The sequence below is a fragment of the Oncorhynchus mykiss genome, chromosome 3, assembly GCF_057628025.1.
Source record: "Oncorhynchus mykiss isolate SJ-2025 chromosome 3, ASM5762802v1, whole genome shotgun sequence".
NCBI classification, from domain to species: domain Eukaryota; kingdom Metazoa; phylum Chordata; class Actinopteri; order Salmoniformes; family Salmonidae; genus Oncorhynchus; species Oncorhynchus mykiss.
In genome coordinates this window covers 86,538,007-86,558,594 of record NC_143024.1, presented here as the reverse complement: position 1 = coordinate 86,558,594, position 20,588 = coordinate 86,538,007, and the positions used below count along the sequence as shown (strand labels likewise).

The window sequence follows — 20,588 nt, the reverse complement described above, 5'->3', positions numbered from 1 at the left end:
CCAACGCAGCCATTTTTATCTCAATATCAAATTATGAAGTACCTTACTGTGACTGTTTTCAATTAAAATTGTACAAAATAAATGTAAAAAAATACACATTTCTCAAACAAGAATTTAGCTAGGACTGGCTGGGAGTGGTCTGAGTGTGGAGGGAAAACTGAAAACTAGCTGTTATTGGCAGAGAGGTTTGGAACTCTTTCTTTTTGGTCTATTAACTAATTAAACCCCCGACAAATCTCCATCCAACCAAAACAGGCTGACATTTTCTGCTGTGATTTCAAACAGTTTTTACACTAAAAGGGCATTATTATAATTTTCACAATTTCACATTATTATTCCAACCTCATAGTGTGGAAATATATATAAAACACAGAGAAATCACATTTTTGACTGCACTGGGCCTTTAGCTAAGTAAGGCAACACAAGATTGTTTATTCACTTAGTTCAATTAATCAATCAATCAATCAAATGTATTTATAAAACATTTTTTACATCAGCAGACGTCACAAAGTGCTGTACAGAAACCAAGTCTAAAACCCCAAACAGCAAGCAATGCAGGTGTGGAAGCACGGTGGCTAGGAAAAACTCCCTAGAAAGGCCAAAACCTAGGAAGAAACCTAGAGAGGAACCAGGCTATGTGGGGTGGCCAGTCCTCTTCTGGCTGTGCCGGGTGGAGATTATAATAGAACATGGCCAAGATCAAATGTTCATAAATGACCAGCAAAGTCAAATAATAATAATCACAGTAGTTGTCAAGAGTGCAACAGGTCAGCACCTCAGGAGTAAATGTCAGTTGGCTTTACATAGCCGATCATTAAAAAGTATCTCTACCCCTCCTGCTGTCTCTAGAGAGTTGAAAACAGCAGGTCTGGGACAGGTAGCACGTCCGGTGAATAGGTCAGGGTTCCATAGCCGCAGGCTAAACAGTTGAAACTGGCGCAGCAGCACGGCCAGGTGGACTGGGGACAGCAAGGAGTCATCATGCCAGGTAGTCCCGAGGCATGGTCTTAGGGCTCAAGTCCTCCGAAAGAGAGAAAGAAAGAGATAATTAGAGAAAGCACACTTAAATTCACACAGGAAACCGGATAAGACAGGAGAAATACTCCAGATATAACAGACTGACCCTAGCCACCCGACACAAACTACTGCAGCATAAATACTGGAGGCTGAGACAGGAAGGGTCATGAGACTGTGTCCCCATCTGATGATACCCCTGGACAGGGCCAAACAGGCAGGATATAATCCCACCCACTTTGCCAAAGCACAACCCCGACACCACTAGAGGGATATCTTCAACCACCAACTTACCATCCTGAGACGAGGCCGAGTACAGCCCACAAGATCTCAGCCACGGCACGAACCCAAGGGGGGCGCCAACCCAGACAGGAAGGCCACGTCAGTGACTCAACCCACCCCTTCTAGGGATGGCAAGGAAGAGCACCAGTAAGCCAGTAACTCAGCCCCTGTAATAGGGTTAGAGTCAGAGAATCCCAGTGGAAAGAGGGGAACAGCAAGGGCAGTCCGTTGCTCCAGAGCCTTTCCATTCACCTTCACACTCCTGGGCCAGACTACACTCAATCATATGACCTAGTGAAGAGATGAGTCTTCAGTAAAGACTTAAAGGTTGAGACCGAGTCTGCGTCTCTCACATGGGTAGGCAGACCATTCCATGAAAATGGAGCTCAATAGTAGAAGGCCCTGCCTCCAGCTGTTTGCTTAGAAATTCTAGGAGGCATGTGTCTTGTGACCGTAGCGTACGTGTAGGTATGTACGGCAGGACCAAATCGGAAAGAAAGGTAGGAGCAAGCCAATGTAATGCTTTGTAGGTTAGCAGTAAAACCTTGAAATCAGCCCCTGCCTTGACAGGAAGTAATAGAATCCTGACTAGAACCAAAAAATGCGATAATATCAGCTGTGTTTAGCACCAACTACAGTTTATTTAGTGCTTTATCCGGGTAGCCGGAAAGTAGAGCATTGCAGTAGTCTAACCTAGAAGTAACAAAAGCATGGATTCATTTTTCTGCATCAGTTTTGGACAGAAAGTTTCTGATTTTTGCAATGTTACATAGATGGAAAAAAGCTGTCCTTGAAACAGTCTTGATATGTTCGTCAAAAGAGAGATCTGGATCCAGAGTAATGCCGAGGTCCTTCACAGTTTTATTTGAGATTACTGTACAACCATCAAGATTAATTGTCAGATTCAACAGAAGATCTCTTTCTTTCTTGGGACCGAGAACAAGCATCTCTGTTTTGTTCGAGTTTAAAAGTAGAAAGTTTGCAGCCATCCACTTCGTTATGTCTGAAACACAGGCTTCTAGTGAGAGCAATGGGGCTTCAACATGTTTCATTGAAATGTACAGCTGTGTGTCATCCGCATAGCTGTGAAAGTTAACATTATGTTTTTGAATGACATCCCCAAGAGTTAAAATATATAGCGAAAACAATAGTGGTCCTAAAACGGAACCTTGAGGAACACCGAAATGTACAGTTAATTTGTCAGAGGACAAACCATTCACAGAGACAAACTGATATCTTTCCAGCAGATAATATCTAAACCAGGCCAGAACTTGTCCGTGTAGACCAATTTGGGTTTCTAATCTCTCCAAAAGAATGTGGTGATCGATGGTATCAAAGGCAGCACTAAGGTCTAGGAACACGAGGACAGATGCAGAGCCTTGGTCTGACGCCATTAAAAGGTAATGTACCACCTTCACAAGTGCAGTCTCATTGCTATGATGGGGTCTAAAACCAGACTGCAGCATTTCGTATACATTGTTTGTCTTCAGGAAGGCAGTGAGTTGCTGCGCAACAGCTTTTTCTAAAAGTTTTGAGAGGAATGGAAGATTCGATATAGGCCGATAGTTTTTTATACTGTATTTTCAGGGTCAAGGTATGGCTTTTTCAAGAGAGGCTTTATTACTGCCACATTTAGTGAGTTTGGTTCACATCCGGTGGAGAGAGAGCCGTTTATTATGTTCAACATAGGAGGGGCAAGCACAGGAAGCAGCTCTTTCAGTAGTTTAGTTGGAATAGGGTTCAGTATGCAGCTTGAAGGTTTAGAGGCCATGATTTTTTCATCATTGTGTTAAGAGATTTAGTACTAAAACACTTTGTCACGACTTCCACCGAAGATTGCTCCTCTTCCTGTTCGGGCGGCGCTCGGCGGTCGTCATCACCGGTCTAGCTGCCACCGATCCCCTATTCCTTTTCTGTTGGTTTTGTCTTATTGGTTACACCTGTTTCTTGTTTGGGTTTGAATAAATACGGTGACTCCGCACCCACTACTCCTAGAAGTCGTAACAGAGTTGTGCAGACTCAGGACAACTGAGCTTTGGAGGAATACACAGATTTAAAGAAGGAGTCCGTAATTTGCTTTCTAATGATCATGATCTTTTCCTCAAAGAAGTTCATGAATTTATTACTGCTGAAGTGAAAGCCATCCTCACTTGGGGAAGGCTGCTTTTTAGTTAGCTTTGCGACAGTATCAAAAATAAATTTCAGATTGTTCTTATTTTCCTTAATTAAGTTGGAAAAATAGGAGGATCGAGCAGCAGTGAGGGCTCTTCGATACTGCACGGTACTGTCTTTCCAAGCTAGTCGGAAGACTTCCAGTTTGGTGTGGCACCATTTCCGTTCCAATTTTCAGGAAGCTTGTCTCAGAGCTCGGGTATTTTCTGTATACCAGGGAGCTAGTTTCTTAGGACAAATGTTTTTATTTTTTAGGGGTGCTACTGCATCTAGGGTATTGCGCAAGGTTAAATTGAGTTCCTCAGTTAGGTGGTTAACTGATTTTTGTCCTCTGACGTCCTTGGGTAGGCAGAGGCAGTCTGGAAGGGCATCAAGGTATCTTTGGGTTGTCATAGCACAACTTTTGATGCTCCTTGGTTGGGGTCTGAGCAGATTATTTGTTGTGATTGCAACCATAATAAAATGGTGGTCCGATAGTCCAGGATTATGAGGAAAAACATTACAATCTACAACATTTATTCCATGGGACAAAACTAGGTCCAGAGTATGACTGTGGCAGTGAGTAGGTCCAGAGACATGTTGGACAAAACCCACTGAGTCCACTTTTGGAGTGGGTTTGTGGACTTTTCCATGTGAATATTAAAGTCACCAAAAATGTTAACATTATCTGCTATGGCTACATATAGAGATATTTTATATTTAACTAGGCAAGACAGGGAATTTTTACTAGGATTAAATGTCAGGAATTGTGAAAAACTGAGTTTAAATGTATTTGGCTTAGGTGTAAGTAAACTTTCGACTTCAAATGTATATTAAATCTCCTAGATAGAGGACAGACACTTCAAAACTTTAATCCTTGTGATTTATTTTTTGACTGTCTTTTCGTCCTTTCATGAATGTGTTATTCATTTAGTTTCTATGGGCTATAGTATTAAAGGCCAAATTCAATATTTTAGGAAATAAATACACTGACCATGGAGATCACAATAAAAGCAGCAGAGAAATCAGGTGACTTTCTGTCCAGAACAGAAGGAACCCCTTTGATGCAGCTGCTGCCTTCATCCCCCCTGTACGTAGTTTAAAGGGGTTCCTACTGTGGAGACAGAGTCCTGGAACAACCCAGTGGCAAGCCCTCTGATGTTTGTTCACCATCTTACCCTCCTCCTCTCCTCCGCTGCTCTTCTCTGTATCCTGTTTCCTTCTCTCTTTTTAAAAATGTTCTTCTCCTCTTGTCTTCTCTCACCTCCTCCACTCCCCATTCCCAGATGTTCCCGGGCACAGAGGGCTGGCCGTTCCACCGCCACCAGGGCTCGTGTGGCAGGCTGATGGTGTGGGCGAGCTCCAGACCTCTGTGGGGCCTTTTCTAGTTCCTCCAGGGAGTTCCTCTAGAGGAATGATTAGGCCTACCAGCTGCTCCAGATCACCCAGGACCTGCGCCACAACAGCCTGGGCTTCCTGCTCTACTATACCCGGATAGGGGAGGACATGTTCAGCTTGCTAGATAACCAGAATGTTCATCACAGATGCCAGCAGCATAGGAGTCATCGACCTGGAGCAGGGTGAGTGGAATGAATGGCTACCAGCGCTGATGTTACCGGAGTATGGGGAGACCGATGATGATGATGATGATAAGGGGTTGCACTTTCCCAAAGTACTCAAAGCTATATTACATGTGGTGGGCCGAAGCCAAAAAATGTGAAGTTGATCCATCCCCTTCGAGGAAGGAGCAGAATTGTTGTTTTAAATCATTAAAACATTCTTATGATGACTATAAAATTAGTTGACACCTTCAATTCTTGGCCATTTTCTCATAAAGAATATTTCAACAATGTCTGCTCGGGCAAATTTGCTGAACTGCTAAATGTAGAACCAATCAGAACTCCTGTACATTCCCTTCGTAATGAAGGCAGCCTATGGCCTGCTTCTATCTATGATGTAAGCAAAGCCTCGTGGAAACGTGAGCTGCTGTCTAATGAAGAGGAACACACACACACACACACACATACACACACACACACACACACACTTTCTCCAACATGCTCATAAACAGGCAAACACATATGGCTCATTCACTATATATACAAAAGTATGTATAAAATCGAGCACACAGCCATGAAATCTCCATAGACGAACATTGGCAGTAAAATGGCATTACTGGAGAGCTCAGTGACTTTCAACATGGCACTGCCATAAGATGCCACCTTTCCAACAATTCACTACATACATTTTCTGCCCTGCTACAGCTGCCCTGGTCAACTGTAAGTGCTGTTATTGTGACGTGGAAACATCTAGGTAGGCCACACAAGCTCACAGAACAGGACCGCTGAGTGCTGAAGAGCGTAGTAAGTAAAAATCATCTGTACTCAGATGCAACACTTACTACCGAGTTCCAAACTGCCTCTGGAAGCAAGTAAGCACAAGAATTGTTAGTCGGGAGCTTCATAAAATAGGTTTTCATGGCCGAGCACAATGCCAAGCGTCAGCTGGAGTGGTGTAAAGCTCGCTGCCATTGGACTCTTATGCAGTGGAAACGCATTCTCTGGAGTGATGAATCACACTACATCATCTGGCAGTCCAACAGACAAATCTGGGTTTGGCAGATTCCAGGAGAACGCTACCTGCCCCAATACATAGTGCCAACTGTAAAGTTTGGTGTAGGAGGAATAATAGTCTGGGGGTGTTTTACATTATCCGTGCCAGGCCCCTTAGTTCCAGTGAAGGGAAATCTTAACGCTACAGCATACAATGACATTCTAGACGATTCTGTGCTTCCACCTTTGTGGCAACAGTCTGGGGAAGGCCCTTTCCTGTTTGAGCATGACAATTCCCCTGTGCACAAAGCGAGGTCCATACAGAAATGTTTTGTCGGGATCGGTGTGGAAGAACTTGACTGGCCTGCACAGAGCCCTGACCTCAATTCCATCGAAAACCTTTGGGATGGTTTCAAACGCCAACTGCAAGCCAGACCTAATCGCCCAAAGGCAGTGCCCGACCTCACTGATGTTCTTATGGCTGAATGGAAGCAATTTCTCGCAGCAATGTTCCAACAATTTCTATTCATTTTTTTTACCTTTATTTAACTAGGCAAGTCAGTTAAGAACAAATTCTTATTTTCAATGACGGCCTAGGAACAGTGGGTTAACTGCACTAACTGCCATTAGTGGAAAGCATTCCCAGAAGAGTTGAGGCAGAAAAGAGGGGACCAACTCCATTTTAATGCCCATGATTTTGGAATGAGATGTTCGACGAACAGGTGTTCACATACTTTTGGTCATGTGGTGTAGCTAGCTCCCAAAGACTGAAATAAGATAAATATCTGTTTGAGTGGATTTAAATATCTGTTTTCATTGACCATTTAACCAATTTATTGAAAGCTAGTCTGAAAGCTACTGTTAATTTAACCAGTTTAACCAGTTCATTGAAAGCTACTGATAATTTGACTAGCCTAGCCAGCTACTGTAAATGTCTATTTGTGTTTCATTACCTCTCTGTCAGTGAATTCAATTTTTGAATCATGTTTTGGCATGATTATACACTCAGTGGCCAGTTTATTAGGCACACCCATCTAGTAGAGCCAGTCCCCCCCTTTCCCTCCAGAACAGCCAGACTTCTTTGGGGTATGGAAACATTGCTCAATTGGTATCAAGGGACCTAACGTGTGCCTGGAAAAACATCATTACACCACCGCCACCAGCCTGTACCGTTGACACCAGGCAGGATGGGGCCATGGACTCATGCTGCTATCGCCAAATCCTGACCAGGCAATGTTTTTCCACTCCTCAATTGTCCAGTGTTGGTGATCGTTGGAGTCGCTTCCGCTGGAGTCGCTTCTTCTTGTTCTTGGCTGATAGGAGTGGAACCCGCTGTGGTCGTGTGCTGCAGTAGCCCATCCGTGACACAGACCGATGAGTTGTGCAGAATAGCGTCTCGGAATGCACAACACTGTTGTGCTGCGCCGTTATTGGTCCGCTTGAGGCCTGCCTGTTCGCTTGCAAGATTCTTCCCATTCTCTCACCAACAAGCTGTTTTCACCCACAGGACTGCCACTGACTCAATGTTTTTTGTTTGTCGCACCATTCTCTATAAAACCTAGACACCGTCATGCGTGAGAAGCCCAGGATGCCAGCCGTTTCTGAGATACTGGAATCGGCGCGCCTGGCACCGACGATCATACCATGCTCAAAGTCGCTTAGGTTACACGCTTTATTAGGTGGTGTACCTAATAAACTGGCCAGGGAGTGTATGTCTCATTTCAAGTAATTAGTAGCAGGCTTAAAGAACCATTAAATAATATACTTTGCATAGAAACCAAAATAAAAGCATGTAGATGGTAAGGTGTGAGTGTGTGTAAGCAAACTAAGTGTGCGTGTCCTGTATCCTTCATTAAAGTGGCCTTTTATTGTCCACAGCACTGCTGTTTAATCAGCTTCTTGATATGACACACCTGTCAGGTGGATGGATTATCTTGGCAAAGGAGGCTCACTAACAGGGTTGTAAACAAATTTGTGCACAACATTTTTAATGTGCATTAAAGGAACACAATAGCCTCTGAACTACGAGCACACAAAATAGACCTGGGTTGGGTACGAAAGGGAAATAGCATTTTGAAACAGGGAGGTGCAACCTGAAATTACACTGAACAAAAATATAAATAATAATTTCTGGGAATATTTATTTTAGCTCATTAAACATGGGACTAACACTTTACATGTTGCGTTTATATTTTTGTTCAGTGCTTATTTCCCTATTGAACACAACCCAGGTTTCTTTTGCTCGTAATTCAGAGGCTATTGTGTTCCTTTAAGCGTGACTGTAACTCCGTATTAGAGGGACAATTTACTGAGATGATGTAATTGTCTACAAAGAGATGAAAATGCTACCCTGCGAGCTGTGAGTGTACAAACAGAACATCTAAAAACAATCAGATAAATAGTTCTAATAAGAGTCCTAAGGTCAAACAGTAGTTGTCTGAAGTAACTGCAAAGTTAATTTTCCTTATGAAACAAAAAAACTATATGTTCCACTGTTCTATCAGATCTACAGAAGCTCAGTGGGGATATGTAATGATGTCTGCTGTCTTTGTGTATAGTGGCATCATATGGAAGATTGGGTTGGAATTGCGGGGGAAATAAACCCACACACAGACTAGGGGAGAGAAGCTGATTTCTGACAGTATTTTTGAATTTAGTATTTTATTAGGATCCCCAATTAGATGCTGCCAAGGCATCGGCTACTCTTCCTGGGGTCCAAACAGAAATATGCCGGGCGCGGGAAGCTCCTGACAGACGTGCGGCTCTGGCAGCTCCTGACAGACGGGCGGCTCTGGCAGCTCCTGACAGACGGGAGAACCTGGAGGGAGGAGACGGAGAGACAGCCTGGTGCGTGGAGCAGCCACAGGACCCACCAGGCTGGGGAGACCTACAGGAGGCCTGGGGTGTGTGGAGGAGGCACCGGGTGGACCGGGCTGTGGGGGAGCACTGGAGCGCAGCCTTGGCACCACTCCTCCAAGCTGGGTGACCACCTTAGCCCAGACCCTCCAGAGTGCAGGCACAGGTTGAAACGGGCTGTGGGTGAGCACTGGAGATCTGGTGCATACCTCCCAGCGCCCTGGAGACACAGCAGATACAACTCACCACTATAACTGTTCCTCTGTCTGGAGATACAACTCACCACTAGAACTGTTCCTGTCCTTTAGCCATTTGGTTTGCCTCCCTGTTGTGCTGTCTCAGCATCTTCTCTGCTGTCAATCTGTACTTCTTCTTGTTCTCCGTCTGTCTGCCTGCTTAAGCCTTATACGTTATGTTGCAAATGAGTGCCTGTCATATGTGTTCCCGTGAATCAACACCTACCCTATGTGTTAATTATTATTATTACAGGGCTCCAAACTAACATTTTCCCCTGGCCCCTGACCAAATCATGAGTCGTCATCTTACAAAGTAGTTCATAGTGCTTCATTAAGAACTTTATAAATATACTGAGCTATTCAAGAAATAGTGTCTAACGCGTCCAAGCAGGAACGCATGACTCAAGATATTTTCTGCAACCTAATCCAGTGATTGTCAAGAATTTGGGGTTGACAATTAGACTATAGTTACTCTTATTTTACTGTCAAAATAGAACTCCTTTCCAGATTTATTTTTGTTCAATAGAGATTAATTACATACATATTTATGTGCACTAAGTAATATCACAGGAATTTTGGGTTTAACACTTAAGGAAGTGGAAACTCAACACATTAACTACAGTGAGGTCCAGGAGTATTGGAACAGTGATATATTTTGTTTGTTTTGGCTCTGTGCTCCAGCACTTTGGATTTGAAATGATACAATGACTTTAAGGTTAAAGTGCAGACTGGCAGCTTTAATTTGAGGTTATTTTCATTCATATCAGGTGAACTGTTTAGAAATGAACACACTTCTTATACATAGCCCAACTCATTTTTAGGGGACAAAAAGTATACAAATTCACATATATGCATTAAAGTATTTGGTCTCATATATTCATAGCACGCAATGACTACATCAAGCTTGGTGACTCTACAAATGTGTTGGATGCATATTGCCAGATGGCCAATCCACCCTACTACTGGCTATATGTCTAAAAAGAAGCAGCTGTAACGTGGCACCTTATAGGATTAAGATGTAATATTGTGGTAATTTAGAGCCCTCTGCAGGCAGGCTGCCCTCCACAATGACAAAGTGAAAACATGTTAATAAATGTTTGCAAATTTATTGAAAATGAGATACAGAAATATCTCATTTACATAAGTATCCACACCCCTGAGTCAATACATGTTAGAATTACCTTTCTGGGTTAGTCTCTAATAGCGTTGCACACCTGTATTGTACAATATTTGCACATTATTCTTTTAAAATTCTTCAAGCTCTGTCAAGTTGGTTGTTGATCATTGGTAGAAAGTCATTTTTAAGTCTTGCCAGAGATTTTCAATTTGTTGACTGTGGCCTGTGGAATGTTGTCCAACTCCTCTTTAATGGCTGTGTGAAGATGCTGGATATTGGCGGGAACTGGAACACGCTGTCATACACGTCGATCCAGAGCATCCCAAACAGGCTCAATGGGTGACATGTCTGATGAGTATGCAAGCAATGGAAAAACTGGGAAATGTTCAGCTTTGAAGAATTGTGTACAGACCTTTTGACATGGGGCCGTGCATTATCATGCTGAAACATGAGGTGATGGCGGCAGATGAATGGCACGACAATGGGCCTCAAGATCTCGTCACTGTATCTCTGTGCATTGAAATTGCCATCAAAAAAAGTATGTGTTTGTTGTCCGTAGCTTATGCCTGCCCATACCATTATTCCACCATGGGGCACTATGTTCAAAACATTGACAACAGCAAACCGCTCTCCCACGCAACGCCATACACACTGTTTGCCATCTGCCCATGAAGAGCACACGTCTCTGAAGTTGGTTACGACGCCAAACTGCAGTCAGGTCAAGACCCTGGTGAGGACGACGAGCTTCCCCGAGACTGTTTCAGACAGTTTGTGCAAAAATTATTTGGTTGTGTAAACCCACAGTTTCATCAGCTGTCCGGGGGGCCTGGTTTCAGACGATCCCACAGGTGAAGAAACGTGGAGTTCTGGGCTGGTGTGGTAACACGTGGTCTGCGGTTGTGAGGCTGGTTGAACGTATTGCCAAATTCTCTAAAACGACATTTGGAGGCAGCTTATGGTAGAGAAATGAACAATAAATTATCTGGCAAAAGCTCTGGCGGACATTCCTGCAGTCAGCATATCATTGGCACACTTTCTCAAAACTTGAGATATGTGACATTTTAGAGTAGCCTTTTATTGTTCCCAGCACAAGGTGCACCTGTGTACTGATCATGCTGTTTAATCAACTTCTTGATATGCCACACCTGTCAGGTGGATGGATTATCTTGGCAAAGGAGAAATGCTCACTAACAGGGATGTACGTTTCTTTTGAGAGAAATACGCTTTTTGTACATATGGAACATGTCTGGGATCTTTTATTTCAGCTCATGAAACATGGGACCAACACTTTACATGTTGCGTTTATATTTTTGTTCAGTGTATGAAGTGTGGTGATGTGTTGGATTTGCTCCCAACAAAATGCTTTGTATTCAGGACAAAGTTTATTTCTTTGCCACATTTTTTTCCAGTTTTACTTTAGTGCCTTGTTGTTTTGGAATCGAAAGGCTACCATCTGTTCACTATGTCGTTTACGAGGCCAATGGTAACTTAAAAACCGTTACAGAGTTTAATGGCTGTGATAGGAGTCAACAGAGGATGGATCAACAACATGGTAGTTACTCCGCAATACTAAAATGAAATCCCTGAGAGGTTTTCCTTCCTCTACAGAAACAATTAGGAAGGACTCCTGTATCTTTGTATTGACTGGGTATATTGATACACCATCCAAAGTGTAAATAATAACTTCACCATGCTCAAATGTATATTCAACGTCTGCTTTTTTTCTATACCCGTCTACCAATAGACGCCCTTCTTTGCGAGGCATTGGAAAACCACCAACAAATGTCGAGGGGTGTAAATACTTTCTAAAATGGCACTGTAGGCAGAGTATGGCTATGAGTAACAAAAGGAACAGTAGCAGCAGCGTTTATGAGTGGGAAAGTATGGTGTGGTGTCAGTATGTGAATCCAGCGATTAACTCGATGACATTTTTTTAACCATTTGATAGCCCTAGTAGTAATGCTTGCCTTCTTCAGACCTCAGCAGTGGTGTATCGGAGAAGTGGGTATACTTTTCATTTCCCCCAAAATCTCACAAAACGTGACATACACGCTGAATGACCTAAAATTATCAATCCCATAATTGGTTTTTCACAGTCAGGCCATCCTAAACTGTACAAGTAGGCTAATAGTAGACCTACTATTGAAACATGAGGCTGTTAACTGAGTCAGAAATTCACAGGCTTCAGAGGTTTCATTTTCTTCAGGTTCTCTCTCTCTCAAAGTTCCACTTCTTTTTCTAGAAAAACAACATAGGATGTTTTAAATCCACAACAATCCTTAAACCACATCGGGAAAATGTTAGAAATGTAGATTTGAGTGTAGTTACCCTTTATTTCAACTGTGCAGGCACCTGGCACTGTTGTTTGGTTTCTGTAGTGCACACGAGATGGATTACTGACGCAAACAATCACCATATCAGTGTGCCAGGTAAGTATATGCTACTTTGGGAGATACAGAAGTTAATGTTGAATGGAGGATTTCGGGAAAGCCATTCCATCTACCAGAAGAGTGTTAAGGCCTATCATTAGCATCGCTATATTCATTAGCATCGCTATATTCATTAGCATCGCTATGTCTTACCTTGTTTCAAAGCAGCCTATAGCCAAAATCCCACCATAGAAACATAGAGGCAATTATTTAATAAAATACTTCCTCATATGCGCTCTCCTGTTCTTTCGGTTTTCATAATCAACTTTCTTTCATAGCCAAATGCATTATCCTAGTTATATTAGCAACCCAAATGTAGTTTTTGCATCTTTGGATCTCCCCTCTTTCTAAATTTCTAATGGGATATTTCCATCTCTGTCCATGAAACTGCTCACATGTGTGGTGTGCATTTTAGAAGTGTCTTCCCGCAAATTGCATTTTGAAACATTTGTGAGTAGGCCTACCACCGTGTGCACATTGCTGTGCTTAAAATGTGAAGTAGTTTATCAACACTATAAGCTAAACGTTCTGATCTGTTCCATCAGCCTTCATTTACATGGCATATACCTCCACTACACTACTTCGACATCGTGGGGATTAAGGAGTACACAACTGGACATTGGCTAGCTACTATCAGGTAGTGAAGCAGTCAGCAGCTGACCTTGGCTAGCTACTATCCGGTAGTGAAGCAGTCAGCAGCTGACCTTGGCTAGCCAGTATCAGGTAGTGAAGCGGTCAGCAGCTGACCTTGGCTAGCCAGTATCAGGTAGTGAAGCGGTCAGCAGCTGACCTTGGCTAGCCAGTATCAGGTAGTGAAGCGGTCAGCAGCTGACTTTGGCTAGCCAGTATCAGGTAGTGAAGCAGTCAGCAGCTGACCTTGGCTAGCCAGTATCAGGCAGTGAAGCGGTCAGCAGCTGACCTTGGCTAGCCAGTATCAGGTAGTAAAGCGGCCAGCAGCTGACTTTGGCTAGCCAGTATCAGGTAGTGAAGCAGTCAGCAGCTGACCGTGGCTAGCCAGTATCAGGTAGTGAAGCGGTCAGCAGCTGACCTTGGCTAGTCAGTATCAGGTAGTGAAGCGGTCAGCAGCTGACCTTGGCTAGCCAGTATCAGGTAGTGAAGCGGTCAGCAGCTGACCTTGGCTAGTCAGTATCAGGTAGTGAAGCGGTCAGCAGCTGACCTTGGCTAGCTAGTATAGTGAAGCGGTCAGCAGCTGACCTTGGCTAGCCAGTATCAGGTAGTGAAGCGGTCAGCAGCTGACCTTGGCTAGCCAGTATCAGGTAGTGAAGCGGTCAGCAGCTGACCTTGGCTAGCCAGTATCAGGTAGTGAAGCGGTCAGCAGCTGACCTTGGCTAGCCAGTATCAGGTAGTGAAGCGGTCAGCAGCTGACCTTGGCTAGCCAGTATCAGGTAGTGAAGCGGTCAGCAGCTGACCTTGGCTAGCCAGTATAGTGAAGCGGTCAGCAGCTAACCTTGGCTAGCTAGTATAGTGAAGCGGTCAGCAGCTGACCTTGGCTAGTCAGTATCAGGTAGTGAAGCGGTCAGCAGCTGACCTTGGCTAGCTAGTATAGTGAAGCGGTCAGCATCTGTGCATCAGAGGAGAGATGAAACTAGAGAAGAAACACGAGCGAAGTTCCAGATGTAAATGAATACAACTTCTGTTTAATGACTCAAACATCCTTCAAACAATAAAACCATTTCAAGGAGTCTCTGGAAAAATGCTTTGCTAAAGCAGTTTTATTCGTATAGAAAACGTAGGAAGGGTTGTGTATAAAACTCCTTTAAATGGCAGGTCATCTGTGGGAATTACAGCATTCGATCAGCAAATATTTTCAAGCAATAAATATACATTTTATAAATAGTGTAAATTTACAACAAAGGTTAGGAAAAAAAAGTTTATTCCATAAAAGTCTCTTGGTGACTTGGCTGTTAATTTCTCTCTCATTGGAATAGTATTTTACCTACAGAACCAAACCATATGGTTCCAAAATAACTAAAACAGTAAAAAATATATATATTACTTTACAAATTGTTTTAAAATTTATTTTCTTGCCCAAAGACGACTTCTATTTACTAACATACAAAAGACCAGCGATTCTAGGACGTAGACTCAAGCGGGGGACACCAACTCAGAGCACGTTCGTATCAGCCCACAAACATAATTAAAAAAGGGAAATGTGTATCAAGTCAGTAGTCTTTGTGTGATGTTGTTGCCAGTTTTAACAAAATATATACAAAAGAAATGCAGTCATCATTTTTGTCAGCTATTGTGCCAAACAGCAATTAAGTAGTTTTTTGGAGGGTATCTGTACTTTACTATTTATATTTTTAACAACTTTTATTTCGCTACATTTCTAAAAAAAAAAGAAATTTTTACTCCATACATTTTCCCTGACACCCAAAAGTACTCGTTACACTTGAAATGCTTAGCAGGACAGGAAAATGGTCTAATTCACACACTTATCAAGAGAACATCCCTACTGCCTCTGATCTGGCAGACTCACTAATCACTAGACTCATTTGTTAATGATATCTGAGTGTTGGAGTGTGCCCCTTGCTATCTGTAAATTAAAAAAATAATAATAATATGTCCATCTGCTTTGCCTAATATAAGAAATGTGTAATTATTTATACTTTTACTTTTGATTAAGTATATTTTAGCAATTACATTTACTTTTGATACTGAAGTATATTTAAAACCATATAGTTTAAAACCATATAGTAGACTTTTACTCAAGTAGTATTTTACTGCTGACTTTCACTTTTACTTGAGTCATTTTCTATCAAGGTATCTTTACCTCTACTCAAGTATGACAATGGGGTACTTTTTCCACCACGGCTGGTGGAGAAGGCAGGAGTAATGCCCTCCCCCTCCAGTCCTCTAGGAGGAGACACCTCACCTCCACTCTGGGCAGGTTGCATAGACACACAGCTTTTCACCCAGCTGCCCTGTGGAATATCTACAGAAAGCAGAAGAGGACTGCTGGCTCACTTCCTGAATATCAGAAAAGGGGCTTCCGGTGGGTTCTGGGAGTACAGCATGGATTCTTATTGTCCTCAGAACAACAGAATGTTACCGTCAAGAGGATGATGGCAAAGAAGGAGCCTGTGGAGGGGGGATGAGATAGAGGGATGAGAGAGAGAGATGAGATTCATGTAAACTGGTTGAAGACTTACTAATGAACAAGCTAGTACCTTTTTTCAAAAAAATAACTCATATGAATTTTGACTCACTAGTGTGTAGACTTACTACTGTGAATGCCACCATGTGTAGGGTAATGCTTTTTAAGGGGTGTCCACGTACTGACATCTGTAGGGTAATGCTTTTTATGGGGTGCCCAAGTATTGACACCATGTGTAGGGTAATGCTTTTTAAGGGGTGGAAGTGACTGCAGTAATTATGCAAGGAAGAATGATTGCTTAGTGAAAGTGAATGAGGCCACTGTTCTTGGGGACCTTCAATGCTGCAGAAATGTTTTGGTACCCTGTCCCGGATCTCTACAGACAATTCCTTCGACCTCATTTTTGCTGACATGCACTGTCAACTGTGGGACCTACACTCGCATTAACATCTGCTAACCATGTGTATGTGACAAATAAATAACATTTGATTTGATTTATATAGACAGGTGTGTGCCTTTCCAAATCATGTCCAATCAAAAGAAATGTAGCACAGGTGGACTCCAATCAAGTTGTAGAAACATTAAGTATGATCAATGGAAACAGGATGCACCTAAGCTCAAATTTGAGTCTCATAGCAAAGGGTTGAGTACTTCAGTAAATAAGGTCTGTTTTTTTATTTATAATGTATTTGCAAAAAAATCTAAAAAACAGTTTTCGCTTCGTGATTATGGGGTATTGTGTACGTTGAAGAGGGAAAACATTAAATTAATTTTAGAATAAGGTTGTAACGTAAGAAAATGTGAAAAAAGGGAAAGGGTCTGAAAACTATCCGAATTAACTATGAACCAGTCAAAAAATGTGGACACCTACTCATTCAAGAGTTTTTCTTGATTTTTACAATTATTTTCTACAATGTAGAATAATAGTGAAGACATCAAAACTATGAAATAACACGTGAAATCAAAAATTATTTATATATATTTTTGATTTTAGATTCTTCAAAGTAGCCACCCTTTGCCTTGAAGACAGCTTTGTATACTCTTGGCATTTTTATTAATATCTTGTAGCAGCATCTTGGTCTTCTTGCCATTGCAAATTACGCACACTCTCACTATATACTCTAAGCAAGTCAGTAGACCGAAAACTACTGATACTGTGTAGATAACATTGAGATTATAATTAGAATATACCAACACAAAAGAATGGCCCTTCCTGTTTTTCAATCACAAATATGACTCATTTCAGGAAACTAGGTGTATGTCGCGCGTCACAGAGCCATTTGAACTTAAACTTTAATTAGATTTTTTTTAAATCCGTTTTTTTTTTGTTGCAGAAATACCTTCTGGAATATGTGAACTTTGATGTGCCTTAATAACCTTTTGGGGATAGGGGGCAGCATTTTCACTTTTGGATGAATAGCGTGCCCAGAGTGAACTGCCTCCTACTCTGTCCCAGAATCTAATATATGCATATTATTATTAGTATTGGATAGGAAACAGTTTCTAAAAAGTGTCTAAAGTTTCTAAAACTGTTTGAATGATGTCTGTGAGTATAACAAAACTCATATGGCAGGCGAAAACCTGAAAAAAATCCAACCAGGAAGTGGGACATCGGAGGTTAGTAGTTTTTCAAAGCTTTGCCTACCGAATACACATTGAGATACGGATGAGGTTGCACTTCCTAGGGCTTCCACTAGATGTCAACCGTCTTTTGAAACTTGAATGAGGATTCTACTATAAAGGAGGGGCTCATGAGACCTCTGAGCAGAGAGCCTTGGTCTCATGACGCGCGCTCCTGACAGAGTTACCTCTCGTTCCAGTGCTTCTCTGAAGACAAAGGAATTCTCCGGTTGGAACATTATTGATGTTTTATGTTAAAAACATCCTAACGATTGATTCCATACATCATTTGACATGTTTCTGAAGGACTGTTTTTGTCTGGATGAAGTGCCTGCGCCTCATGAAGATGGATTACTGGGCTGAACACGCTAACAAGTGGCTATTTGGACATAAATGATGGAACTTTATGGAACAAATCAGTCATTTATTGTCGAACTGGGATTCCTGGGAGTGCCTTCTGATGAAGATCATCAAAGGTAAGTTAATATTTATGGTGTTGTTTCTAACTTTGTTGATTCCAAAATGGCGGATATTCCTCTGGCTGTTTTGGGTTCTGAGCACCGTTCTCAGATTATGCTTTTTCCGTCAAGTTTTTTTGAAATCTTACACAGCGGTTGAATTAAGGAGAAGTCTATCTTTAATTCTGAGAATAACACTAGTATCTTTTATCAATGTTTATTATGAGAATTTCTGCAAAAGCAACGGATGTTTTGGAATCAAAACATTACTGCATGTAAGGCGCCAATGTAAACTGAGATTTTTGGATATAAATATGCACATTATCGAACAAAACATACATGTATTGTGTAACATGATGTCCTATGAGTGTCATCTGATGAAGATCATCAAAGGTTTGTGATTCATTTTATCTATATTTCTGCTTTTTGTGACTCCTATCTTTGGCTGGAAAAATGGCTGTGTGTTTTTTTGACTTGGCGGTGATCTAACATAAATCATATGTTGTGCTTGAGCTGTAAAGCATTTTTGAAATCGGACACGATGGGTAGATTAACAAGATGTTTATCTTTCATTTGCTGTATTGGACTTGTTAATGTGTGAAAGTTACATATTTCAAAAAAATATTTTTGAATTTCGCGCACTGCCTTTTCAGCGGAATGTTGTCGAGGGGTTCCGAGCGCTAGATGGCATACAACAAACGTGTATACCATCTGTAAATACAAATAAAATTGTTGGTTTAGCAATGTAAAAAGTCGGCAACCTTCCCGCTAGCCATGATTGGCTGAGATAATGAGTGGGCTGGACATGCCGAGAGATGAGTTCGGATTGGTCTGCCATGTAGCACGCTTCTGTCTATAATATTAGCTGGTCAGTATGTGTAGGTTATCCTTTCTAATGGGGCTTTAAAAAAAAAGATATCACAAAGTAGAACTACATAAGTGTTGCTCTCCACTGTCTGGTGAATCAAGTTTTGAAATCAGTGGAATTAAAGTATGACAGCTAAGGAAATGCAAAAAAATCTGCCTGTTTGATTGTAAATATGCAGACGAAAAGTGAACACACAGCAGGCTGTTGTAGAAATCACCCGTCTCCGGATTACATATTCAAAGCCATTTGCATTGCTAATTATAGCCTAATGTTAGCTAGCTAACATTGAACCTGGTTGGTTAGCTACCTGCAGATTCATTCAGGTTAGTAATGTTTTGAGTTGGGATTATGGTTCATTGTTTACCTAGCTAGCTAGCTAGAGCACAGAATAACTGACACATTTACGAACGCTCAACATCCGTTGAATATGGCCTGTGTCAGTGAACGTTGGCAAAAAAGCATAATTAAATTGTTGCCAACAGCACAGTTGCAGTCACCAAAGCTCTGGATAACATAAGAACAGCCTACCCAGCTCTGTTAGAACACTCAGTTTTACAAACTCCCAGAAAACACTCTGGCACTCCAGATGAAATTTACGAACACACCCGTAGTATAAATCAACCTTTAGTCGTTTAATCTTTGGTTGTTTAGTACACAGCCTCACATGTGAATTCTTAAAGAGATGGGTGGGGTTAAAGCTTAAGATGGTGTGAACGGTACTGAATGGTTGTAGACAAAGAAGAGCTCTCCAGTAGTAGTACCAAAACATTCAAAGGCCATTTTCTCAAAAGTGATTTTACAAATGTATCAACTTTCAAAGCAGAATTACTTTCCCATCGTTCCTCAACTGTAGTGTATGAAATACAATTTTAGAGCTCCGAGTCTCTACTTTTATCGATTGTAAAAAACACAATTTAAAATTTTGCTACATAAGACCGAACGAATCGAGACGGTTGGTCACAATTGGTGATTACACAATAATGCATTGTTTGTGTCTCCTCGCTCATCCATTCTCCCCCGTTCTCATCCATCATACTTGTTTCTTCATTTATTTAATCTGTTATATGTGTGAAATTAGTTTCGGTACAATTTAGGTTCGCCCTTTGGGACTCCCAATCACGGCAGGTTGTGATAGAGCCTGGAATCGAATCAGGGTCTGTAGTGACGGCTGTAGCACGGAGATGCAGTGCCTTAGACCACTGCGCCACTCAGGAGCCCAGGGTATCAACTGGGCACCGTACCTTCCACTGTTGTGAGAAGGAGCAGAGCATGCCCTACTGTCAGGAAGGAGGAGGAAAACCATTCATAAAATGGCATGCTGGTTAGAACTCCAGTTCTGTTTGTGACATTAAGATTCTAACAATGACAGTGTGGATTATAGGAAAAGTCAAAGACGGGGGGGGGGGGGGGGTCATGGCAGAGTAATAAATGGTTTTAAATTCACGAGCAGTCAAAATGGCTGCTTTAGCTGGTCTAGTGTTAACCTACTGGTCATCATATAGTCACTCGTGTCCTTGTTGACTTACGAGTGTGAACTGGTCGTAGACCTGTGTGAGGTCGTCCATCTTGTACTGCTCCAGCACCACAAAGTTGTCCAGGTTAGAGCTCCCCCTACGGGCACAGTCCTGACAGTGCACCACGTATGTCTTCCTGCTGTTACTCTCACTGGTTACAAACAGTAGGGCAAACACCTCCACCTGGAAATAGGGCGAGAGTGAGTGTGTGAGGAGAGGTACATGTGTATGTTTTGCTTTTACTATCCTTGTGGGGACCAGAAATCTTCACAAGGAGAGTAAAACAAGGAAGGAATTCAGACAAGAGGGGACATTTCGCCAGCCCCCACAAGGAAAAAGGCTATTTTAGGTTTAGGGGTTAAATGGATACTTC

The 20,588-nt window shown here is 42.0% G+C and overlaps 1 protein-coding gene across 8 annotated transcripts in view; it reads right to left on the bottom strand.

Moving 5' to 3' along the window:
- Positions 1-14,275: 14,275 nt before the first annotated feature.
- Positions 14,276-20,588, bottom strand: part of LOC110504760 (lysine-specific demethylase 6A) — a 90,734-nt gene continuing 84,421 nt past the window's right edge. For all 8 annotated transcript variants that reach the window (XM_036975180.2, XM_036975182.2, XM_036975181.2 and 5 more), the window contains 2 exons: positions 20,228-20,398; positions 14,276-15,739 (listed from right to left, as the gene is read on the bottom strand). In XM_036975180.2, the coding sequence (XP_036831075.2) occupies positions 15,713-15,739; positions 20,228-20,398 (198 nt within the window). In that variant the 3' untranslated portion in view covers positions 14,276-15,712. The remainder of the gene's footprint in view (positions 15,740-20,227; positions 20,399-20,588) is intronic.